At 39.8% G+C, this 26,164-nt stretch overlaps 1 protein-coding gene across 1 annotated transcript in view; it reads right to left on the bottom strand.

Moving 5' to 3' along the window:
* Positions 1-4,058: 4,058 nt before the first annotated feature.
* Positions 4,059-26,164, bottom strand: part of UNC13D (unc-13 homolog D) — a 44,104-nt gene continuing 21,998 nt past the window's right edge. The window contains exons 15-30 of the mRNA XM_015819062.1: positions 25,635-25,732; positions 23,620-23,671; positions 23,030-23,160; positions 22,449-22,569; positions 20,992-21,135; positions 18,909-19,007; positions 18,617-18,823; positions 17,129-17,197; positions 16,429-16,508; positions 14,365-14,470; positions 14,193-14,264; positions 12,004-12,087; positions 9,916-10,036; positions 7,772-7,895; positions 7,292-7,497; positions 4,059-4,685 (exon numbers count right to left, since the gene is read on the bottom strand). Coding sequence (XP_015674548.1) covers positions 4,579-4,685; positions 7,292-7,497; positions 7,772-7,895; positions 9,916-10,036; positions 12,004-12,087; positions 14,193-14,264; positions 14,365-14,470; positions 16,429-16,508; positions 17,129-17,197; positions 18,617-18,823; positions 18,909-19,007; positions 20,992-21,135; positions 22,449-22,569; positions 23,030-23,160; positions 23,620-23,671; positions 25,635-25,732 — 1,821 coding nt within the window. The 3' untranslated portion in view covers positions 4,059-4,578. The remainder of the gene's footprint in view (positions 4,686-7,291; positions 7,498-7,771; positions 7,896-9,915; positions 10,037-12,003; positions 12,088-14,192; positions 14,265-14,364; positions 14,471-16,428; positions 16,509-17,128; positions 17,198-18,616; positions 18,824-18,908; positions 19,008-20,991; positions 21,136-22,448; positions 22,570-23,029; positions 23,161-23,619; positions 23,672-25,634; positions 25,733-26,164) is intronic.

Genomic DNA, 26,164 nt, shown 5'->3' with positions numbered 1-26,164 from the left:
CACATTTCTTCATTCCAAACTGGTATCCCATCTATCTGCCCATCACTTTTGAAAAAAAGAAAACAAAGGCAGGCCTGTTTAATAAACAGATTACTGCACTGTAATATCTCTCTCGTCATATGAGCTGGACAATTCTTACTTAAATAATTCTGCTAATTTTAAGATCGGGGATTTAAAACTGAAGGCACCATCATGGAAATTTAGCAATCATAAATTGAATCATACTGAGATTTATTGATAGCAGGATAAACCAATCATAAGTAACTTGAGAGTCAGTAAAATTAGGTGCAGTACAGTCATTTTCTCTGGATTGAGCTACACTCCCTAATGATATTTGTATTTGCACTTGTCCAGATTGTCTTTTATTTCTGTCTGTAATGACTCCAGTTTGTCTTCCTTGGTGTGATGATATAATTTAAGGTGCTTATCTTTGGATGAATATGGTCCCATTTCATACAAGGCTAAGAATAGCTGGTGGCTAATTCGACTGTGGGACATTCACTCTGCATTAGTAAATATAGCTCATGGAATAGGGTTTGTAAGATGGATAGCTCAGGAGAGGGGCAATCAAAAATACCACAAGATACTATAAAATTAGTATGAAATTATTGAGTTGTTTCTATAGTAGTTTCACATTCTCAAAGCTAGGACTATAGCAGGTCGGAGTACCATGGCTTTGCTTATTTCCTACTGAGCAATTGAAATTCTTAAAGTAAATTCTCAAGATGAAAGAAGCAGGACTGTATTGACTCCATTTCTTAAGTAGCTGGATATCAGTCATTTTGGTCCCTAACCTTTTCTTAGTGCCATTGCAAATTATAGGGAGCATTCATTCATTTATTAGATTTTTATTTATTCTTCCTTTATTACTTTATAAATAACTTGAAGTGGCAAACACACCTAATATTCCTTCCTCTTTTTCCCCACAACAACAATCTTGTGAAGCAGGTTCGACTGACATCAAGTACTGTCCCAAAGTCAGCCAATTGACTTTAATGCCTAAGGCGGGACTAGAACTCACACTCTCCTGATTTCTAGCCTACTGCCTTAACCACTACACCAATCTGGCATGATTGTGTTTCCTGGTGTTTCTGGAACTTGTAATCCCAACACATCTGGAGGTTATATAGCTGAGGAAGAAATTCAACTAACCTTAAAAAAAAAAAAGGAAAATCATTGGTTCAAGGTGGTTGTGAAAATGAGATAGCCAAGCTCTTAGAGGAGCAAGTCTTCCCAAAACTCTGGCAAATTCTTGGGGCAGGGGAGCAGAGGAGAAGGAAATTTTCCATCTCTCCCATGGTTTCCTCTTCCAAAACTAAGCTGAAAATGCTGATGTTTTGGCAAAAATAGTTTATTCCTAAAATCACCCATACTGGGTGTTTGTTGCATTAATTTTTTAAAGGAATTGCTGCAGACAGAACAAATGATCGGCTTGATAGTCTAAAAGTCAGCTAGGATTAAATCCGTGGCAGGTGAATCTATATATGGAACCATATTATTAGCATCATTTCTTTGACTGAGGAAAATTTCTGTTCGTTAGAATTTTTCTCCTCATTTAGACATCAAACAATTGGCTTTTCAAAATATTTTTGACAGTTTTTTCCTGTAAAGACTCCTGCATAAACTAAGCATTCATGAATTAGAAAGCTGTCTTTCTTAGGAATTGGTAATTGATTAAAGATGACATAGCAGTTACACATATTGATAACATTTTCAGTCAGTAAGAGGTACAGTACTATATTTGACAGATGATTTAATTTATTCTTAAATTATCTGGAATGCACCATTGTTTTGGAGGACACCGAATTATTGAGAATGGTGGTTTAAATCAAAGCAGCCTGAAACTGATTTCTCTATGCAAGGTAAACAGACAGCTGAATTGAAATGAAATCATATTAAGCATAAGTTGAATCACATGGAGGCTAGGGAGATTCCTAACTTTTCATATACACATATCGTAAGTAATGGCAAGTCTCCTGGAAATAGGTCTGCGGCAGTGAAAGCCAGACCAAAGATGATAATGCAATGGGTTGCAATTCAGTGAATCCATCTATATCCTACTAAAATTCATTATATGTTTAAGTGGGCAAAATGGTGCATTTTGGGCAATTCTTGAACCAAAATATCCCAAATGGGCTTACTTACAGAATGCATCCAAAGTCTGGGACCCATGACTTCTAAGGGAATGAAATTTGGGAAAGTTTTGGCTGTTTCAATGCTACTGGTTGCTACTGTGGTCATATGATCTTCATTTCCAACATTCTGTGACAGTTTCCCAGCCAATCTCACAGTCCCTTAGTCCCTCCTCCACCCAGCAACAGCCATTATCTGCCTGCTAAGTAGGGAAGGGATTAAAGATTTCTGGTGCTCTCTGCCAGATTTCCTCAAGAGACTCAGTGGGGAAACTGGCAGAAATCAGAAGCTGCTGCTGCTGCTCCCACTGGTTTTTTGCCTACCCTTGGTCATCTGTTTCTCGTTTGGATAAGAAAATCTCTCTGAAACAATGATCCCATGGGGCACATGTCTTGTATTTTAAAAGGAAATGGAAAATAAAACCCCTAGTATGATAACACTTTTGTTTTAGAGCTATTGATTCTGATTGAACTTTTAAGTAAGGATGTCCCAGTTGGCAAAGATGCAAAAATACTGTCTTACTGATGGCAGAAAAGTAAGTAGCAGGAACACGTTATATTTACAAGTAAACTTGGGATGGTGACCAGCTAAAGGTAAGCATTTCACACAGCATATGAGTTATGGAAGGCACATCTGCAATGCACAGCTGTGACTTTAGCTTGAAAGCAGATTTATTTATGAGGAGCAGATTTAGCAAGTAAGGGGTTGACTCTTAAGCGGTATGAACCCTGAGGCCCAGCTGTGCTCTCCACACTTCTGCTCGCCTGCGAATCAGAAGAGGCCTGCTAGGCTATGCCAATTCCCAGAAAAATAGTAACATCTGCTCTGGTCGCATCTGTAGCGATTTAGGCAGCAAGTCTTTCTGGAAGCAAATCTGCCTCCAGTGCCTTTCCGTGACTTCATAGATAAGTGGTTTAGAGCAATACATTTTAACCTGCCTGAATCTTACTAGTGAAAAATGTGCTCTTAATTATAGGTAGGAATGTTTAAATACCCTTAAATGCATTTCAGGTCTGAGTAGCCACACCTACACTCTTGTGGAGAGGATAAAGAGAAGTGGACCTAAGGCTACAAATATGCAATGCTGTTTTCTAATCCTGTGAAAAATCTTTGAAGTATGACGGCTTTAACATACTTGAAGCAGCCATCATGAGGCTTTGAACTCCCCCTTCCCCCGTTCTTTCCCTAATCCTGAGGCCTTGATTCCTTTCTCACATGGTGAAACAGTGTGCCCTAGTTTTATTTAATCATTTTGTAGTCTTGCTGTTTCTGATGGGAGAGGGGGAAAAAAACAGCTGAGAACCTTAAGCCTATTAAGTAATTTTCTTTTTTTTATGGAAACCTTGTTTAACTTTGGACACTGGGGCATGAAAATGGGACCTCTCAGAAGGAAGAGCGCATGAAGCTGTAATATTGTCATGGGAACACGGGTCCTGGCACAGAAAAATTATCAACTTTGAAAAACTGAAATGTTTCTGAAACATCGTTACTTGTCTTCTTTCATGCCCCTGAATTTATTTACCTGAGGCTAATTCACAGCAGCATGACTTTTCCTTCGTGCTGCAGAAGCAAAGACATTTTGTTGCCCTCATCCTCTGAAATTCTGCTTTTGTAACACGTGTCATCTCCAGCCCCAGTGATCCCCTAAGAGAAAACTAGCTTACAGCTAGAGCAAGAACGGCACTGTTGGTAGAGGTGAGGATTGTACAGTAATTATTCATTCATCCATTGCTTTCAACCACAGGGGTTTTCAGACTTTGCTGAGCTGCCTTTGCAATTATGAAAACGGTACCCTGGATATAAAGAGACCTGGGAACTGTTACCAGCAGTTTTTCAGTTTGTTTTTTTTAAATCAAGCTGCTTAAGCAGAAGGCAGTCCCAGACTCTGTAACAGGATAGATAACACACCCATTTTTTTTCCTCTTCCAAAATGTTTATTTTCTTTCCCTCGGGAGCCCCTTTCCCGTGCCATCTGGAGCACAGAGTAAAAATTTCCTGCAGAAGGTCCACAAGAGGCTCATCACAAGCTTCACTACTCAAACAGCCTGGTTCTTCCCAGCAGAGCTGCATTGCACACATAATGACGGGCGTAGATCAGCTTAGGACAGCCTGCAGCAGGTTTCGACATTCCCCTTCTTTTTTGTACTTTTCAAACTCCTGCAGCAAAGAAAGAATATTGAGTGGGGAGTGGGCTGGGTGGGATGGCTCCTTGCTATTGTCTCTTGAATGAAAATACATCAGTTGTTCATTGAAACACAACCGGCAGTTTCAATTTGCACAGATAAAGAGCCTCCAGTGTCTGGTTTGTTGCATCAAAGCCAACAGGAGGAAGAACAAGAGCCTCGTGGCTTCCTACACTCCCGTATGATCAGCTGTTGCCATGGCAGCAGAACTTCTGCTGTACCTTGGTTCAACCTGTGCTTTAACCCATTTTGCTTGACTGCATCATGCCAGCTCCTTGGAATACTTTGCTCTTTGTCTGCGTAGCTTCACAAAGGCTTGTGCTTCCTTGTCTCCTTTCCGGGTCCCCAGGAGCTTCAGGATGTCATTGCCTAAGAGGGAAGAGATGATCTGCATTTCATGGAGGTATAGCGGTACTACTATAGTACACTTTTCTCAGAAAATTAATACGAAGTCACTTTCCTGCCAAACAAAGTTCCATTGTTCATTACCCAGCTGTCAACAGAGAAGCTGCCTAGATGCTTCTGAGCAAGGCTTTTACAACAGAATTTTTATTGTATACCATGATAAAAAGATGCTGAGGCCTTAGAAAAAGGGCAGATGAAACAAAGATGAAAAAAGGCCTGGAGGCTAAACTGTACCATGAACATCTAAGGGAACTAGGTATGTCTTCCCTAATGAAGAGAACACTTCGGAGTGACATGATAGTCCCCTTTCAATACCTTGAAGGGTTGTCATGGGGGAAAAGGGGTCTACTTTCCAAAGTGCCCTAGGCAGGACAAGAAGCCATGTATGGAAGCTCATCAGAAGAATTTCCTGGCAGTGAGAACAACTAGTCAATGCAACAGCTTGTCTCACGGAATTGTCAGTGTACCATTCCTGGAGGTTTTCAAGAAAAAAATGGACAACCATTTATCTGGAATGTTATACGGTTTCCTGCCTTGGGTTGGAGAAGACCACCTCCAAGGTCTCTGCCAGCCCTATGATTCTGTGTGAAAAAATGACTTGGCTTCTTCCGTGCAATCCCAAAAGGACAACATTGCTCAATTTGGCCTTCGGTATTATGCCTAACTCACTACAAATTTCTATTTGTATCTGTTTGCCTGCTTTTTTCTTCTTCCTATGGAAAAGTCTTTTAAAGTAATATAACTTTTGTGCAATTTGTTTTGATTGGGGATGCTAGGTTCCTTGTGAAAGCATATATGCTACATGGATATCAATCACAAAAATTGAGAGGTATAATTTGGGGAAAATACTTCTGTAGAAGTAAAAACTAGAAATATTTAGTGGTGGAAAAATGTGTATTAAAATAATGGACATTAGTGAATAATACATATAGCAAACAAGACATGGTTTTCTTTAAAAAAAAAAAAGGTGTTTTGGTTTCTTCCTCTAGCCCTAAACATTTTCTTCTGATCCTCTTTAGTCTTGAATTAATCCATGTTTCATCTTGGGAGAATCTTAAAGTACATTTTTAAAGGGGTGGATAAAGTGAGATTTAATTGCTAATCTAATGTCTTGAGTGCAAGGAACTTAAAATGCATAGAGTCAAGAACCATAGGAAATCTCTACTTTTTCTATGAACCTTAAGAAAATTCAAAAGCAATTACTGATACAGGCTGGGACTTGTAACAGTCACTTGGATAAGAAGGAAAGAGTTAAGAAAGAAAGAAAAAAATATAGTAATCAGCAATTTGGAATCGTTTTTGCAAAATGCCCCGAGTTTATCTTTCTCTAAAGGCCAGTGCAAGCCTTAATCCTCACTTCATTTCATCATGTGCTTCATCCTTACACTACTCTGTTCAGCACTTCTTCAGTGCTCAGCCAACAGAAGAAAATGTGCTCATTATATAGAAAGACCAGCAAAACTGACCCCCTAGAGCAATTGAAGAGAAGTAGGTGGTGGGCACAAGACTCACAAAGCATGGCCAGAGGAATCAGGGAGAGATGAAATCCCGATCCCTACCAATGGGAAATCACTTTATCTGCTGCTAAAGAAGGCAAAACTGTTTCTGCAATTGCTGAGGCAATAGGTAATCGGCTTATCTTTCCAAGCCCATGGTGTGCTAAGAATTTAAAACCTGGTATCTACTGAAATCTTCAGAAAATATCCACTCTCAGTTTAATAATGCAAAGCTTAAATCAGGTTTTAACCCATTAACGAAAAGAGAATTGCATGTAATTTCCCTGTGGATGGAACAAGAACAAGATCCAGGTAGAGCAAATAGTCCATTTTCAGTAAAACAGATTAAAAGCAGGCCAATAGAATTTTCTTAACTCTACCTTCTTTAAAGACATTATAGGGCAAACTTTTCTAAGGTTTCATCTCATCATTGCAAAAGGTTACTCAGAACATGCAAAACACGTGTGGCTCTTGATGCTATGTCACTTTTCAATATTTCAGTATTTCAACATTTAGTGGTATTAAAAAAATCTGGAAGTATATTAAAATATTACAGCCAGTTTCTTTTCCACTTTCACAATTACTTGAGAGAAGTGGTACAGTAAGATGTTTGTGGGCAAGAAATTCATCTGATATTTCTTCTTTTTTGATAATGTACATCTTCAATTGCTATTCTACATTTTATAGTGTTATAAATGTAGCATCCTATATAATTGTAGAAGGGCATTTACTTTACCCAATTTTTTTTATGGAAGTTTCAGAACAAAAGATATTTCATGCAAATCTATACCATTGCTTGACAAAGGTAGAAGAGCCACCAGCTAGATTAAAATGACTAATGAATTAATTCCTCAATTTAGCATGCTACAATTATAATCACTTCTATTTTAATTCACAGCCTTCTCTCTCTTTTTGTAGCAAAACATAAATAATATAATGAATATTCTGACTTATTAATAGCCTGGTTTGTGCAACAGAATAAATAAAATTGTTTTTTGATCCTGTTTGAGATGGATTGTTAACCAGAATGTTTTCGTTCCAGAGGATAGCATGAAGGATGAGAGAGATAGTTACCAGCAGTTCCCGGATGAGTTAAGGATAAACGGATCTGTGGTACTCTGGATGGGTTGATTGACTCTTCAGGCTCATTCAGTCCCAAGACCCTGCAGAGTGGGAGGAAAGCTTCTCCTTCCAGGTCATTTTTTCCCAAGGTGTCATAGTCAAACACTGTAAGCAGCAGACATGCTCCATCTTGCTGACATTTTTCTGGAGGAACCAAACTGTAGGGAAAACAATATGCCAATGGTGAAATCATGATACCGCAAGTCTTCAAATAGAAATAGGACAACTTAGTATATTATCACCACCTCCACCCCCAGTGGGGAACAGAGCTCAACCTCATAGGCAGTTTTCTTACAGTACAACTGTGATATCTACAACATGTCACCCAAAGGAAGATGAGGAGCATATTAAATTCATGTTCTAAGTAGGATAGCTGTGTAATCTTGGAAGATGGCTATAGTACAGGAAAGAGGAGTGGCTCTTCATACATACAACTCAAAGTCTTCATCAAACAGAGGGTGGAGATTGTTCTTTATGCACTCAGTTGTCCGTGTTGCAATCTCAGGGAACTCATGATGTGGCTCCAGAGTGAGTTGGATGAAGGGGTCACTTAAGCCTATATTGGGGGGAGGAGAAGGTGTAGAATAAATAACAGAACAATAATGCAAAACCTATTCATCTGTCATGAACATTTGTTTCTCAAAAAAGCCTCCAAAGTAAGGCACATTCACTTAGTATTCAACATGTTGTAATACACAAGGTTAGGACAGAGGTAAAGTTCTTATATTGTTCAGTTTTATTAGAATGTTTGTAAACTGAGTTCAATGGAATGGAATAGTTCTTTATTGGTCAAATATGATTGGATAACCAAGGAATTTGTTTCTGGAGCATACGCTTTCAGTATACATACAAGCAACAAGTGATAAATCATAAATCATAAGATACAATCATAAATTATAAGACACAACCAACAAAGTTATAGTCATAAGCAATCAATAGGAGTAGGTAATAGGAAAGAAGAGAAGGATAATACCGGTAGATATGGTTAGATATCTGTAGGCATAGATAGTGCTATGGGAACTATATTTTAGCAGAGTGATGGCATGGGAGGGAAAAACTGTCTTTGTGTCTAGTTGTTTTGGCATGCAATGCCCTATAGTGGCACTCTGAGGGGAGAAGTTGAAACAGTTTATGACAGGATGTGAGGGATCTGCAGATATCAAGTATCACTTTCTTCTCCAGTCCTTTCCTGTATGATATGGAGTAGATGGAACTACTGTTTTCTGAGTCATTCTATTGGTCACTCTTGCGTAGGGCTGTCTGTTGATATGCAACAATCCTCTAACATCTAAATCAAGGATCGGGGAAGTTCTTTCTCACTCCTGTTAACTAATAATGACAGTCCTGAACGTTACGTACATTCCAGACCTTCACAACCTGATGCTCCCCAAATATTGAGAACTGCAATTTCCTATCTTCTACTATGCCAGGGCAAATTATCTTCATTGCAGTGCCAAGATATCTGGATAATGTGAAGTTGGGGAAAGTTGTATGTGCTGTATTGCTAAACTCTGATCATTCTTAAATTCAACTTTGTATTTTCAAATAAACGAATCCTCTTTTCCTTCATGATCTTTTTCCCCCTTTTGATCTTTTTCATTATTATTATTATTATTATTCCAAGCTCCTGGAGCAGTGTGATTCATAGCAGCTTTTTAAAAAGACAAGCACAGCCAGAAATGCACTATTTGCAGAGTTTCAGCAGCACTCAGTCAACATCCTCCTCTTCTGGAGAGCTGAATGAAATGCAGGCAGCCTATTCTTTTCTCCATTTAAGAAGGCACCAACAGGACTTTTGACATCTTGGCATCTTTCCCTAACTGTGTGTATTGACATCCTTAGAATAGACCCATCTACAATTAAGAAATATAATGTTGGAGGTGGCTTATCAGATAGATAGAACTGCCTTTGATTTTTAGTGGCTAAGATTGGCTGAGATAGGAACGTGCTGAACATTCATTTTTAAAACTTTCCTTGGTTTTCTCCGATATTGATTTTATTGGGAAAGGTAAAATACTGCATTTGTGCTCTGACAATGGCTCACATATCCAGCTCCTTGTTGGCTAGAATGCCACAGCAGAGGAGACAATCTACAGTATGTGTTTGCACAGAGCAATATGCCGTGCAACTTGACACTGACAAAAAACCTAGCAATAGTATACCAACCTCCACCACACATGCACCCTTGTAATAACCATTTTTTAAATTATTTCTATACAAAAAAAACATAACAGTACAGAAGGCTGTGATAGTTCATTCATAAAATATATGGTCTAGACTGAGTGGGGGTATTCTCTGCAGAACAGATTAACGTGATCCTAAAAAATTCAAAGCTAGTTTTGCTGTCTTCGAATTCTTGACCTGTGGCTAGATTCGACAGTAAAATCAGCTCCATTTGAATCAAGTCTGTCCATACATATCAATAGGTGGCTACACTCAAAACTAAACAGCAATATGCTAAATAAGTGTATCTCTAAACTCAACAGTGCAGGCGAGGATCAATTTCATTACCCACACTAATGAGGCTAACAATATATCTCAAATTATTCAGCAATTTAGCCCAAAAGTTCTCTTACCATTTGAGTCCATGGGAAGAAGATTAACCGCATTGAGTACTTCAACGTACAGTTTTTGTTCTGAGTGACGGTAAAAAGCTTTGATAGTCACAGCACCATATTTTTCAGGAGTGGCCTCTTCCTAAGAGAAGAACAACGAGAAAAACTGTCAGGGAAAATGATGATGTGCTGTCAAAGATAAAAAGGCCAAAGTATTAAGGAAGCCAGAAGATAAACCATCTATCCAAAATCAGAAAGTCTGATACCATTGCATTGGACAGTTTTATAACTCATATTACCTGTTCCTAAATAATGTACAAAATAATTAAACTGCATAATTTCCCATATTAAAATGATTGATCATTGGATGGCTTAATTCCTCTCAGGCTAGCTGACTATCAAAGGATTAAATTCCAGCATCCATTATTTATAGCCAGTACGGACTATGATGAGGGAATCTGATATCTGGAAGGTCACATTGTCCAAACTTCATTTTGCTTAAATAAGTATTTTTCCTTTTCTATATAGCAATTTGTGCATGTTTTTCTTTCAGACCATTATCAACAGTGGTGGGTAGATTTTAATTCCATCCTGAATAGTAATAAAAATTTAATGTATTTTCTACAAAAATATTTAACATTTGCCACTGATCATGTGGGTCTTTTTAAAAATCAAACAGACTGTGATTTTTAAATATAGTGATCAAATTTTAAGAAGCCTGAACCACTGCTGTATCTCAGACTGTAAATACTGTTTGATAGTAGTTTCTTCTGATCTATGCAACTAATTTCAGAAAAAATGCAGTTTTTTCATATATATTTGAAAATGTGTGCATCTTCTCTTAATTTACATGTTAACATAAACTGCCCAATAACAATTTTTAAATTGCAAATAAATTTCATTTTGTTGACAGTCTTGTTAAACATGTCTTCCTGATAAGATATTTTCTAACATAACAATCACCACTTTCATATAATTTTACATAGTTTCCCCCCCTAAACTTAAACTAATAAGGGTAGGAAAATGTATGCCATTGCAGAGGTCCCCAACCTTTTGGGCACCAGGGACCGGTTCCATGGAGAGAGGTTTTTCCACGGACCGGAGGGGACGTGGTTCTGTGTGCTGTCTGTATCCCACGGATGGGGCTTTGCTTGTTTATGTGAACCGGTTGCTGGCATGCTGCGGCCCGGTATGGTCCACGGACCGGGGGGTTGGGGACCCCTGTGCTAGTGGACTTTGTTCAATGTTAATATTTTCTTCACTGTGAAATATGGCAGGACCAAAATGCCCAAATTGTTTCCACCAGTATCATGGCAGAATTTTTATCACTCTGATTGTAATGCTTCAGCATACTAAGTTGAATAGGAAACAATACAATTCTACTAAAAGAAAAAAAAATTCTCATGGAAATTTCAAATACCAGCTCTGGCCCTTGGTGATTCTGTCCAATTCTAACACTTCAAATTTGAAGCTGTAAATCAGCCTGAAGTTCCAACATCAGTTGTGGTTACCTTAACTTTTGTCTGTGCTCATGTGCAAGTCTGCTGCACATTATTCTGAAAATTGGAGGTATGGCTTACCATCAGTTAAAGGTAAGACATCAATAACAACTAATGTATAAACTCTACAAGAATTTTCAACATGTTTAAAAAACAAACTACTCCCAGCCTACCTTACCAAACCCAGAGAAAGCAACAACTCCTGCCCCAGTTTCTATAAGTGCGGTCCTCCCACTTTCTTAAAAAAAAGTAAGTGCTGCCCCATTTATCAAAAGATTGTTTACCGTGCTGTAAGTCAATAGTCATGGCTGTATCAACAACTGAACTCAATTAAGATGAGCAAAAGGAAGGAACAAATAAAAAGGATCTATAATGGTGCAGTGGTTAGAATGGAATATTGCAGACTAACTCTGCCCACATACCAGGAGTTCGATCCTGATCGGCTCAAGGTTGACTCGGCCTCCCATCCTTCCAAGGTCAGGAAAATGAGGACCCAAATTGTTAGGGGCAATATACTGACTCTGTAAACAGCTCAGAGAGTGCTGTAAATCTAAGTGCTATTACTATTGCTATTATCATATTATTAAACAGGAGCTAGAATCGGCCTCACCTGCTGCTGGATTCGAGCACTGAAATACTTTTCAATAAGTTTTCTGCTGGTGGAGGAGCAAAGATCCAACTCTTTCTCCAGAGCCTATGAGAGAAATGAGTTTCAGCAGAAACACCAGACTATGAATAAAATAATTAATACATGAGTAAGAGAGAGAAATAAAAATGGAAGCTTTCCCAGATAGGAAGTGTTGCTACACTAGACACTTTTGACACGGTGATCTTGTTTGTCCAATGTCAGGCCACACACAAAATTACAGTTGAATGCATAGTGCTTTTAGTAATTCCTTCTTCCTAGGGCTGAGATAGAATGACTGGCCCAAGGTCACCCAGCTGGCTTCATGCCTAAGGCTGGACTAGAACTTACAATCTCCCAGTCTCCACCCTGATATCATAGCTACTATACCAGACAGGTACCCTATTAGTTAAAGTAGAGTTTATTAAATTATTTTCATATAATAAATCTTTGGGGGTTTGATGAACAATCTGAAACTTCATGAAGAGGTCAATGAGCTGAAGAGTTTGGGACCCCCTGATCTAGAGCCATTTTATCAGCACATTTATGTTTAACGTCAGAGTGAAGTGAATACTTTCACCCAGTGATTTTGATAATTTCAATCAAGAGCTACAGGAGAACAGTACAAATGACCTCCCTGCTCCATTCACAAAAGTTTACCGCTGGCTTAACACTATTTAAAGTGAAGTGGCATCTTCAAAACGCACAAAAGCTTTCCTTCCACTTCACATGTGAACTAGATCCATAGTTTGAACAGGATGAATATTCTGACAGGGCAGCACATATGATACCACAACACAGGTGGGCAACTTTTGCGTAAGTCATAATCTGCATTTTTTTTAAAAAAAAAAAAACCTGTTTATGTTTGGCTAACAGATGCAGTATTTGTGGTCCTTACGCGCTAATGTTATGTGAGTCAGCAGGGAACATATGGGATGTTCATGCAGGGGTTTTGTATGCAAAGGTAGGTTGATGCAGGAATGGATAGAAAACGTAGGTTATGTGCTATTGTTTTTTTAAATGTATTTAGATATGTAAAGCCCAATGTTTGTGCATGCTTAGAGTGCTTATTGCTCAGACGTTTTTCTGTAAAGCAGGCCTGTACAACATGTGGTCAGCCAAGCAGTCCCATATGGCTCATTGGCATTTTTTTAAAAAAGTAATAAATTCACCACCACCACTGTTGCTGGCTTGAAAGGCACACTGCAGAATGCCTCGAAGTCTCACCACTGCTGCCAGTTCCAGGGTTGCCCGTTTCACTAAGCCACCGAACAGCTGATCGGCATGCTAGCTACCGCATTACTTTGGGGGCAGTGGTGGGATTCAAATATGTGAACAACCAGTTCTCTGTGTGGGTGCTGCTTCCAGAAGTCCATTCTGGGCCTGGGCAATAAAAAAAAATTAGCTACTGATTCTACCGAAGTGGTGCGAACCGGCTGAATCCCACCACTGTTTGGGGGCCAGAAAGATTTTAAATCTATCGATGTGGCTCTTTCTCCTTTGCAAGTTGTACAGGCTTGTTATAAGGGTAGTGTTCTGTCCCAACCTACGTGCGTCCTTGTTACTTCACAAAGACAACCCCTCTTTTAACAGTAGACTGGAAAATAAACCCTTTTTATTTGAGTTACAGACCTGATAATTGTCCCAGAAAAACAAAAGCAACAGAACACTTTTCCAATGGAGACCTTGTCCAAAAGCAAAACGGAGCACGAGTCACAGGCAAAATAAACACACCATGATCTCTTGACACTGAAGTTCTTTGCAAACAGTTGCCTCCAGCAACCAGCCCTGCCCACACATTCCCTTTTTGTTATGCAGCCCCCAAGGCGTGGCTTCTCACTGCTTTCTCCTCCTTCCCTGGAGTTGCCCCATTGCCTCCCTCTGTCCTACTCGTGTGGCCTGTCTATGTTTATGAGCGTCTCTGAGGTCTTCCAGCTGTGCTTCCTCTGAATCCGACTCAGCTTCCCAGCACAGCTGGCTCTCAGCTTGATCACGAGTGGAAGGACCAGCCTCTTCATTAGTTTGTAAGTCCTGCAGCGCATCAGAGCCTCCCTCCGACTCTGATGGCTCTCCAGGCCCCTCCTCCTCCTCCTCCTCTGATTCCCCAGACTCAACTACCGGGATCACAGGCTGGCATGGAATCCCAATAGGTAGCAAGGGTTGCAGTAGCTTACTATAAAAGCTGGTGTGTGAAGGGCCTCTTTGGATAGTCCACAGCCTTCTCCATAAAAGCAAAGTTCCAAGCTCTGTGGGAGAGATGGAGAAAAAGAGAGAAAGCAGCAGGACACTTGGGCACAGCATAAGTCATGCCCTTCCTCCTTGGTTTCACTTTACACCCTTAAGTACCTGGAGGGCAAATTGGAATTTCCTAAAGTAGTCCAATTTTCCAACTTGGTGTTTTGTAGCGTCTTTTAGCAAGTCCAAGGTGTGATTCCACAGAAGCTCCAGAAGACTGTTTGGGAAGAACCAAAAGAAGTAGAGTTGTACAACAGATTGCTAGACAAGGCATTTTTACTAAGGCTCAGCAAAGCCTAGTACATTTGACTCTGGAGCCGGACCGAAGCTGCTCAAATTAAGGATGAGTGGATTATAAATTTAACTTTTTCTCCATTTCTAATGTTTAAAGATCTGTCTTCACTGTTTTATCTTCATTGCATTTTAAAGTTCCTTTTATCCCACTCTATTTGAGCTATTTTCTTCATTTTGTGTTGAGAAATGTATCATTTTGGCAGGATGCATTTCTTCAAACGCATGACTTTGGTTTGCAGTTTTATCTAAGGGGGGCAGATTTTGCAACCAGTGTTCTCATTTCTGCGTAACATTTTCATAAATAAATCGCCTTGCAAAATTTAGAGAATCACTTTGGAAAGATAGCTAAATTTCAGTGTGCATTGATTCAAACACGTGATATCAAAAGTTTGCATTAAAAAAAAAACTACAGTAATTAAATTATATCCCTCCTCCCTAATTCACACCCATTGATCCACCTATATTCTAACACACACACACACACACACACACACACACACACACACAGAGGATCTCAAGAAGGATTAATTGGGGGCAAATGGATACTAAGAAAGATAAGGCAGCAAACCAACAGTTTATCAAGTTTCTAATTCATAGAGGTTTAAGAAATATTCCATAGGAGGACAACATAAGACAACCAAATAGACTGATATTAAAAATAAAACATGCAGATATTTAGTGGGTCATGAAAGAGCATCAGTTATTCTAAACCCAGAGGAAAAGTAATCACAGAAAAGGGACATTAATATTCAAAGGACAAAATAAGATGCCAGTACTTTGTTTTAACCATTTACAATATTTATACTTCTCTTTTCCTGTATTCCATTCACAGCAAATGCGAGTACCTAGCCAACTTTTGCTCGTCTCAGAAAACCAAACAGGGCTAGACTTGGTTAGTACTTGTCCCTTTCAATAGGACACCATTAAGACATACCATGGCTTTAGGTTCCACTGAGAATTTACACAGAAGAATTCAAAAGCACTGTTTTATTTAGTTAAAGACTTTATTGAATTTAAAGTATGCCCAACTCCCAACAATTCTGGGTGACTGACGTGGTAAACTTAGATTAGAAGGAGGAACCAGAGAAACAAAAGGAAAAGAAACACATGCATCCAAAGACATTGGTATTGTTGCTAAGGGGGTCACCAAGAGCTGGTCTCGACTCAAGGAAGCGCTATGTCCTTTTCCTTTTGCCTAATTTTGTTTCTCATGCCCATCGCATCCTAAAAAGCCCCAGAGACAAGGATGCATAGATAAAGAAGGGAACATCAGAACGTGGAGAATGGCCACCGTGTCCTAAATAAACACAGTTAATGCCTTCTTCGTCTAGGATGGTTTTTGGATCCTACCAATGATTTCCTAATGTACTATCTATCAATTTAGAAATCAGAGTTCTCTTTTTTCCCCTCTTGTCCTTTGATCCTATTCCTCTTGTGCTTTACCCTGATTTCCACAAACTGGCTCTTTCTTCGGTTGGATGACCTCAATTGTTATGGCTTGTTCAGATGCTTTCCTTCTCCCTTCCTTTTGTTATTTTTGAATAGTAGATCAATTACACCAAACTGTGGTTTAAGAGAGACAAGAGCCTTGCTCTTCCTTCTGCAGATGCCCTAGCTAGTGCCAACTATGATCCCTAATTCATAACATGACAAAACATCTCTGCAAAAGCCATTTTCCTCCTTATGTGAAATCCTTTTAGTCTAGGAACACATAACATGTGGTTCTGTTTGTATTGCTGGAATGTAGCTCTCATCATTCCTTAACACTACCATGTTGTCTGTGGCTGATTGGAGCAGAAGTTCAGCAATAGTTGGGCAACTACACACTGCTTTTTATGTAGTTGAATAAAAGATTCTCAGCATGCCAGCATCCTGCTTTACCTGTTAAAATTTTCCTGGACAAGGTTCATGTTTAGATACTGAAGCTCATACTCCAAGAATCTCATTAAAGGTGTGATGCACTAGAAGAGGCAGAAAAAGAGCTACAAAAATTAAGTGACGGGAAATAACATTTATCAGCTATGAAACTAAATTATTACATATGAAACTTTCAAGGAACATGACAGAAGAAATACAAAGTACATCATCACCAGGATAACATTTTAAGTTGATTATATGCTGATTACTGACCCAAATTCATCCAGGATGCTTTCAGATCGAGATATTTATTGTGCAATTATCCTGTTATAAAAGTCTATAGAATTTTGTGGAAATTTCCAACAAATATTTTTAAACCATTTTTAAATGGTTGCAGTGTAGAACACTGTATAACTCCTTTTCACAAACTCATGTGGAATATATAGGTTTCCCCAAGTCTGGATTCTTATCAGTGCCTTACCAAATTCTCCCCCATATGTAACCTAATTGAAAGCCAGGAAGATAAAAGAGGGAAAATATGGGATATCTTAACAATAATAATATTTTATGGAGAGAGAAAGAACAGAGAAATAGATACAGATGTGAGTAGCATATTGGTTACGGTTATGGCTTTTTGTGAATTACCCCAAAATAGTTAATATAGGAACAAACCAAGAGGAAAAAAGTGATACCTACAATATTTAGCGAGCAATTAAATACTCACATCCTCTGGGTTATCAGCGTCACTGCAAACAGACAGTTCCTGGATGTGTTGGGCAATTCTAGCATCCATCTGTCAAAAAAAAGAAAGAAAGAAAGAAAGAAAGAAAGAAAGAAAGAAAGAAAGAAAGAAAGAAAGAAAGAAAGAAAGAAAGAAAGAAAGAAAGAAAGAAAGAAAGAAAGAAAGAAAGAAAGAAAACCCACATGCTTTTAATGCCATTAAGGGGAAACACAATATTGTATAAATATTAAAAGTTCTAGGCCAGGGGTAGGCAACCTTGGCTCTTTTATGATTCGTGGACTTCAATTCCCAATTCCCTGCTGGCTCAGGAATTCTGGGAGTTGAAGTCCACGAGTCATAAAAGAGCCAAGGTTGCCTACCCCTGTTCTAGGCCATTCATATCTACATCATTTCAGGCATTCCATACTGCATCTTAGAGATTTTTGTGGGAACAATCTAAAGCTGGGCCATTCGTATTTTACACATTTAAACTCCTTGAACGTTTAAGATAGAAGATATGAGTTTTCTCTCTGTTCTGTCCAATGCCATTGTCACACATCACATATACCATTACAGACAGAATTTCTTCTGTAGGATTGAATTTCATGTACAACAGGCTGGGGGATTCAGCAACTTGTATGAAACATTCTAGTACAGATAGTCCTCGAATTACAATCACAGCTGAGCCCAAAATTTCTGTTGCTAAGCAAGGCGGTTTTTAAGTGAGTTTTGCCCCCATTTTATGCCTTTTTTGCCATAGTTTGTTAAGCAAATCACTGCAGCTGTTAAATGAATCATGCGGTCATTAGGCGAATCTGCCTTCCCCCACTGACTTTGCTTGTCAGATGGCAGCTGGAAAAGTTACAAAGGGGGATCACGTGACTCCAGAATAGTGCAATCGCCATAAATATATGCCGGTCGCTAAGCACCCAAATTTTGATCACGTGACCCTGGGGTTGCTGCAACGGTCATAAGTGTGATCTATGGTCATGAGTCACTTTTCTCAGCGCCGTTGCAACTTCAAACGGTCACTAAACAAATGGTTATAAGTCAAGGACTACCTGTAGTGTAAAGCCTAAAGATCTGTTATGGGTAAAGGAGGGAATGGAGTAAGGTAGGAAAGGGCATCAGTGGCTGACTGGCTCCTTGAACATTTAACATGCAGAAAATGCTAACAAATGACCAGCTCTGGCCAGTAATTCCCCAAAATAAAGCAACCCTGCTGTTTTCTTTTTTACACAAGTGCCTTTGGTTTTGGCATTCGTGTTTTTTCCACTGTCTGTCATTCCAATAGCACTGACCCCCACTTCTCAGAGGCATAAAAACTCAGTGAGTTTTGTCTCTGAAGAGCCAGTGGTTCCTTATAGGAAGCAGACCAAACAAATGTGGAATGACACTTTGCCACTGGACTTTCACCGTTCTAGTCACGGACTTCCCCTGACCCTTTAATGCTGCTGGAGGAAAAGAGGAAGACTGAGCCTGTGAGGTTACTTTGATTCCCAGAGTCTGCACCACTCTTCGGATCTCATTGTTGAGGCAGGAAATAGAAGCCTGAAGCTGATGATGCAGCGTGTGCTGGATCTGCTCGGGGGTAATGACAGGTCCGGCGTTCTGTTCCAAGCATGCCCAGTTCAGCTGATTGGGCAACTTCAGGATCATCATCCGGAGCTGCTCAATGTTGTTCACCACAACACAGAGCTGGAGGATGGGAGGAAGGTAGAATCAGGTCAGTCCTTGTGTTCAACCTCGTTTCTCGTAGCCCAAATCTGGCTCTACCACTTACCCTGTTTGCTGCTTGTCCTGCGTCACTTTGATTGGAAGACAATGCCTCTGCCCTTCCTTTGATCATCTGACAGTACATCAGAGCAAGTTTACACGTGTCCTAAGAAGTCAGAAAAGAGAAAACTGTTACTGATCAGTCAACGCAGTAGGTGGGCTTCGCTGCATCCTCCAAGGACACGTGACTGTCTTTGGTCCCTACAATGTACAATGTAATCAAGCACAGTTGATTCTTTTGTAAGGAAGCATCAGTGACTGTTCTGTAAGGAAACCTCAGTGATGACTGAGTCATACAACTGGAATGTAACAGGTCCTGAATTCAGAGGTTCTAATCTTCTAATGCTGCAACTGCACAGTCTTTTTTTTTCTCTAAGAAAACAAATTTGCCTTTTGTTCTTCAATGAAAAAGGAAACAAAGTGAAGGACAAATAACATAACCTTTTGTCATTGCTTGATTGGCACATTCCCTGAATATATTAAGAGTCTTTAATTAAACATAATTCCAATTATCTCTTCCCTGTGCAATACATGGTCCCTGGAAGGAAAACTTATTATTAGTATTATAGAAGATTTCGAGCACAATCATAATATTCAGTAGAATAATACAATTNCACCCATAACTACTTCTGCCATTGTATTCAGGAGCAGCTGCAAATTCCAAGACATTTTCAAAAGCAAACCCTATGTACAGCATATTGCAGTAATTTGGAGAAGAGATGACTAAGGTGTAAGTGACCATGAACAAGGCCTCCCAATCTAGGAAGAGGTACAATTGGCACACAGACTGGATTTCCGCAAAGACACTCCTAATCACAGATTTAATCTGTTCTTCACACACGCTGAGAGTACAGAAGTTGCTCCAATTGCAACCAATTCCACCCCATCCAGAAACAATGATGGCAAGTACCCAGACCTCAAGTACCCAGATCTAAAACCCACAACCATTAGGCTTCGCTACATTGAGCCTAAACCTGTTCTCCTCTTCCAATTCCCACAGCTTCCAAACACAGAGAAATAATCTTAGTGGTCTCAGGTGATCAGTCAGGGGTAGAGATCTATATCTAGGCATCATCAGCAAACTAATCCTGTGCCAATGGAGGATCTCACGCAGCAGCTTCATGTAAGTGTTAAATAGGGGGGAAACGAGTACTGCCTGAGGAATCCCACAAAGCAGAGGCTTTGGACCAAAACCTCTCCCTCCAATGCTAATTGCAAGTGACTTGAAAGAAAGAATCACCGCAATGTTCCCGCCCCTTGAGCCAATGAAGAAGGATACCATGATTGATAGTACTGAAAGTTGAACACAGTTAAAGGACAGTCAAAATGGTTGTACTCAGGGCTTTTTTTCTCATAGAACGCCCAGAACGGAGTTCCGGCACCTTTTTTGGATGGAACCTTGTAGGGTAGGCAAGGCGGGTTATATGACGTGTGTGACTTCCGGCACCTTTTTTTTTTTTTTTAGAAAAAAAGCACTGGTTGTACTGCTACCAACTACTATAATTCAATCTTGCCAGGGATAATCCACAAGCAGTATCAATGATGTTTCAGCACTATAACCAGATTTGAAACCTGACAGAAAGGGATACAGATAATCCACATGGTCCAGAGCCTTCTGTACCTTCAATCCAACCACCTTCCTCCTACTGAAGACAGGCTGATAATTGTCCAATATCATTGGACCCAGTGATGGTTTCTAAAGGAAGGGACCACCACTGCCTCCTTAAGTGCAGGCAAGTTCATCCTCTCACTCATGGATGAATTTATCTCCATCTGGATCAAACTGCACATTCTCTCATGGAAGGGTCTTGACCAATAGGAAAGACATGAATTTGACACAGAACTGGTCACACTTACAGTAATCTTTTCAACTTCCCATATAGTCTTCAGCCTTAAAATTTTCAAGGTGATCTCATTTATCCACATTGCTTTAAAAGTTGTATGGCATATTGTATTTGTACAATCTGCAACTTTCCAGTGTGATTTTTACACTGATTTTTCTTTAAACCATTGCAGATTAATAAACAGTGAGATAGAGGTGACTTCTGGCACAGATTAGAATGATCTGAGCTTCCTTATTCTGCACATACCTCGACAAATTTCACCATGATCATAAAGGCCTCCTCAGGATCAGGCCAATCCAGCTGTTGCCAGGTCTTCACCATCTGAGCATAACAAGTGGATAGGTCAACAATGGATGTACTGTGTTTATTCAGGTCTCCCAGTGGTGTCAACTGAACAGAAATGAAACCAGAGAAAGGGAGCAACATCAGATTATTAGGGTCAGAATTTAATCTGGAATGTTACAGGATGAGCTTTTGGCTTCGATTGGAGCTTTATTGGACCCTGAATATCCTAGACAGACAATGGGATTTTAACACCCGAATTTCCCTTCTTCCAATTACTTGACCCAGAACATCATATCTACAATTTGCTCGGTACATCTGGAGTAAGTCTGGAACAATCAGACTTTTGGAGTGTTTTGTTTTGTTTTTAGAAATGTTGCATAGCAATTCTGTGCAGAGATGCCTGAAAGGGTAACATCTCTGCTGCAAAGGCCTCCAGTATGTTCATGGGAAAAGCATTCTGGGATCCAGGGATACCTCCTACGGTATTTTCATGAGTAGTAAGAACTCCCAAAATGGTGTTGTGGAAGTGTGTTGGAGGCAGTTGTAGATCCCAAAGTGTCCTAGCCTGAAGCCAGTACCATTTGTTTTCTGTTCAGTGGGTTTCAATGGCAGGAAAAAGATCAAGGAAATAAATTTTCAAGATATTCTAGAAAATGTTGGCCATTTCTGATTCATTATTTCTGTCTCTTTCTTATATCCTGCACTGCCCATTGTTAAAGTTGTGCATTTTGTCTTTTTTCCAGGATCTTAAGATTTCTCTCTACGCTTTTTTACCTTCCACTAATATACAGTATATTGTATTAAACCACATGTCATCTTTTCTTTTGTCATTTGAAAACCCCCAAGATAAAAGTATAGAAACAACCATTGAGAATTATCTGAGTTAAACAATATTTTTTTAAAAAATATCTCATAAGAATGAACATCCATACTCTTAACCAAAGTAGCAGTGTGTCTTTATCTGAACAACACAGGCATTGTGAAAGCATTATAAAATTATTAGCCTGTGCCACCTGTGTGAAGACAGCAACTAGTTCAAGGGACCTGATATAAGCTCAATGAATCTTACATGGATCTGATGTAAGCTCAAATTGCTGAATTCATTGCTGGATAATTACTCAGATTCAGATAATTCCATAATTGCCAACCACAGGTGTCAGACTGGATTAAGATATGTTAGCAAATAATTCACATTAAGATACCTGCTTATTTGCAAAGAAATATACACACAATGTAATTCACAACTTTCATTTGTTAATCCACAAACAAAATTAAGTGATGGTAGTATCAGGGGCTGATATGAAAGTGCTACATATTATACATCAACAATTAAGTGTATGAAAGTAGAAACACCTTATCCAGTAAAAACAGGGAAATAAAAACAATTGAGCAATGCTTTCCTTTCTGGGTGGGATTACCTGGTCCACTTGGATGGCTCTTTGGGTCCTTTCTAGAGCTATTGTGTAGGTCTTCTGTAGCCACAAGGGAATGGCTTCTTTAAACCATAGGTGGAAACCAGTCAATGCAAGAGGGGTATCCCTGGAAATACAAAACAGAAGTGGCTTGAAATCTCATGAGGAACTAGTCTTTCTTATTTCCCAAACATTCGACTTAGTTTTATTATAGAGGATATTTTTGTTGTGGTGACCAATCACAAACCTGTCTCAACAAACCGTCATTGGTTATAAACAGTCAGCAATTCATCTACAGAAGAGTTCACACAACATGCTAAGCTTTTGCTTGTTTAACAGTATTTTACCAAATGAATCATAATTAATCTATACAGCACACTATGCTTAAACTGGGCTTGCAACTCATGCTAACTCAAACCCAAACAAACCACATTTTTTTAGTGAAGCACACAAATCAGGCCCTAGTTTTGGCACTGATGATTCAGTGATAACAATACATTATAAGAGTAATCTCAAAACAACCACCATAATGTATAAAACAGCCTAAAGACTGAAAGCCAAGTGTTGCTCTCTGCAGAGATAAACACCTGCTGCACACAAAATCCTTCATGCGATAGAACTCCTTCATGCTGAGATAAAGTTGGAAAAGGCTCTCTGCTGTTAATTGGGACATGCCGCTGTCAATCTTGCTCAGCTGCTCTTTGACATAACGAGAAACCTGCAGAAGCATTAAAAAAAAGTATAATGGATCAGGTTTTTGGACTGCACACATTTTGGGTTGATACACTGAAACTGAATCAGAAAGATACCACTAGTCGGTCCTGAGTAGAAATCTGCAAAAACTGGCTCAGGAACTAGTTTCATCATCAAAGTGAAACTGATGAATCCTCACTACTGATTAGAGTGGCTAATTCAAAGACGAGTTCCTGTTCTTTTCCTCACTCCGGGTGTACTCCAGATATATAGACTTAGCTTCTAGAATTCTCCAGCCAATATATAACCATTGCTGAGAATTCTGTAAGTCCGCACGGCATCACTATTGAAGAAAGCTGCCTTAGAAATTCTAAAGTAATTGGATTATTCTTCCACTAGTCATTTACCCCAGTATCTTCTGAATTTGCTATAGGATATAAGCCTGAGGTCCTCTTTGACACAAAGCAGTGGAACAACTACTCACCAGTTCCTGCATTTTAAGATATGCAATTGAGAAGAGATCTAGTCTCATGGTGCTGTATTGGAGGAAGAAGGAGAAAGACACGATCAGAAATTTGTTCATGGGTTTTATTTGCTAGGTTTATCATTATGTACGAAAGCAGTTCGGAAATAAACCTCCGTTTGGTTATCAGTGACAGACACTCGCAGATACAGAACTTTTATTATACACATTATATCAACGCCACACCAAAAGTCAGCATACCCCGACGCTTGCTATGGATGGCTCGTCTGAGTTTTCGTAACATTTCACAGTAGATATCTGAATTGATGGTCGAACCATGCTCCATGAACTTCACTAGCAGTACTCCTTTGGCATCTTCACATTTGGCAGGATTTTCTATGGTACCACTTCCGGTGTGATGTTGGTTCACAATAATGCTTGCCTGCACACCACTAGACGCACCCAAGAACTTTTGAAGCAGTTGCGTTGGGATGTTTTTGATTAACTCTCCTATAGATTTGGTGCTGAGTGACTACTACTAAGGAATTTCAATCCTTGTAAGACGTTATGACAAGCACCTCAATTTGAATGGCGATTATGTCGAAAAGTAATGTAATGTTATAGCTTTCTAATGTGTATAATAAAAGTTCTGTATCTGCGATGTTTTTGATCACCCTCCCCATAGCTCAGATGTGGCGCTGAGCGACTACTACTAAGGAATTTCAAACCTTGTAAGACGTTATGAAAAGTAATGCAATGTTGTAGTTTTCTAATGCGTATAATAAAAATTCTGTATCTGCGAGTGTCTGTCATTGATAACCAAACGGAGGTTTATTTCCGAACTGCTCACGTATTTAAAACTAACAGCACTAATTTAATTGATGCATCCACATATAACAGATTAGTTACTATAACAGCCCAGAGGCAACCCAGAACCAGCATTCTCAGTATTGTTAGCTGAATTCTCATAATTGGCAACAAGAAAGACAACCAGGAAGTTGAAACTTTGACTTGCTGACAAGCCTATTTGGGAGGATAAGAAGAGACCTAGAGGCTTGTCTTCTCAATTAAAATAATCCACCCACAAAAGAATAGTTGCTGAGCAGGGAAATACAATGACAAAAGTCTCTAACCAACCACAAGAAAATTTCTAGTACAGTAAATACTGCACAGAGGTCTGATCTAACCAGTTTTATTATTTCTTCTTTTCTTTAAGCCCAACAGGCACATGTATTAAAATGTGCATTCATTTAAATAACCGAAGTACACAGCGTGCCAGATCCTCTGGGAAGAACTAGCAAGCAACCATATCATTAGAATGGAATTTTGTACTTGCTAAGCTTGTTTTCTTATCACTTCTGTGATCTGGATTCAGCCACTCACTTTGATAGCAACTTTCTGTGGCCTTAGAACAGACATGTCAAACAAAAGGCCCGGGGGCCGGATGCGGCCCACGAAGTGGTTTCATGTGACCCGCGAAGCCATCCTGGAAACAGTGAGGGAACGGTCCCCGCTGCCTTGGCCCTGGCCCAGGCCGGCCGGGAGCCAATGTACAATTTTGTGGTGGCCATCTATGCTGAAACACATTCAGTCTTAGCTCCACAAGGCCGTCTAGAAACAGCGAGGAACCAGCCCCTGCCGTGTCAGCCCCGCCCCCTGGGTGCATGCTGGAGAGGTGTCACCCTTTGTGAGGAATGAAGAAATGGATCATGCCTTGGCGCTTGCCCCGGTCCCACCCCCTTCTGCCAGAGACCCTCAGATCTGTCCCACTCCTGCCCAGGCTCCCACAGGCACCCTTGACACGAACGATGTAGAGCTGGCCATGCACACCCAATAGGCCACACCCACTCCATCTATGACCACCCAGTAGGCCGTACCCACCCGGCCCCTCGAGGGCAACCACAATGCTGATGCAGCCCTCAATGAAATTGAGTTTGACACCCCTGCCTTAGAAGCTACATAAACATTTGAAGAAGCAGTTTGCGACCAATTGGCCAAAGCTGGGAATGAAGGAAAAATTTCCTTCAGGGACTTGCCTGATGAAATATTTGTTCCAGGTGTTGTGGCACTCTTGGAGATCTGCATTCACCTCCAGAAGAAGACAGACCAGAGCTTTGCCACATTCCTCCATAGTCTATGGGTAGAAAAAAAAGAGAAACATGGGCAGAGAGCTAGCATGACTTTTATTTCTCTCCAGAACCAAGACACTTTCAGACTAATGAACTTCTCCTAGATTTCTATACTATTTCTCCAGGGCAAGAAGAGGCTGTTTCACTCTTCTGCCACTTGTTGCTATTATTGCCATTGCTCAATAGTAATTCTTGGTGTTAGAGAAGTTGGCTTAATTTACTCAGTGGCGTCCTGAGCAAGTACAAACTGATTTTCCATGTTACAGAAGGGCCTGGTCCAAAAAAATGGAGTTCTCGATTTCAGGTGACATCATTCTGACATAACTTCAAGCTTCATGTTCTAAGAAAAGTAGGAAGAGCAAGAATACTAAAAGCCATCAAGAGGCTTAAATGGCAATGGAGGGTGGGGATTAGAGCCGAATTACCTGGATCCTCTT

This window comes from Protobothrops mucrosquamatus, unplaced genomic scaffold (assembly GCF_001527695.2).
Source record: "Protobothrops mucrosquamatus isolate PMUCROS unplaced genomic scaffold, P.Mucros_1.0 scaffold_146, whole genome shotgun sequence".
Lineage (NCBI taxonomy): Eukaryota > Metazoa > Chordata > Lepidosauria > Squamata > Viperidae > Protobothrops > Protobothrops mucrosquamatus.
This window is presented reverse-complemented; position numbering and strand designations above follow the sequence as displayed.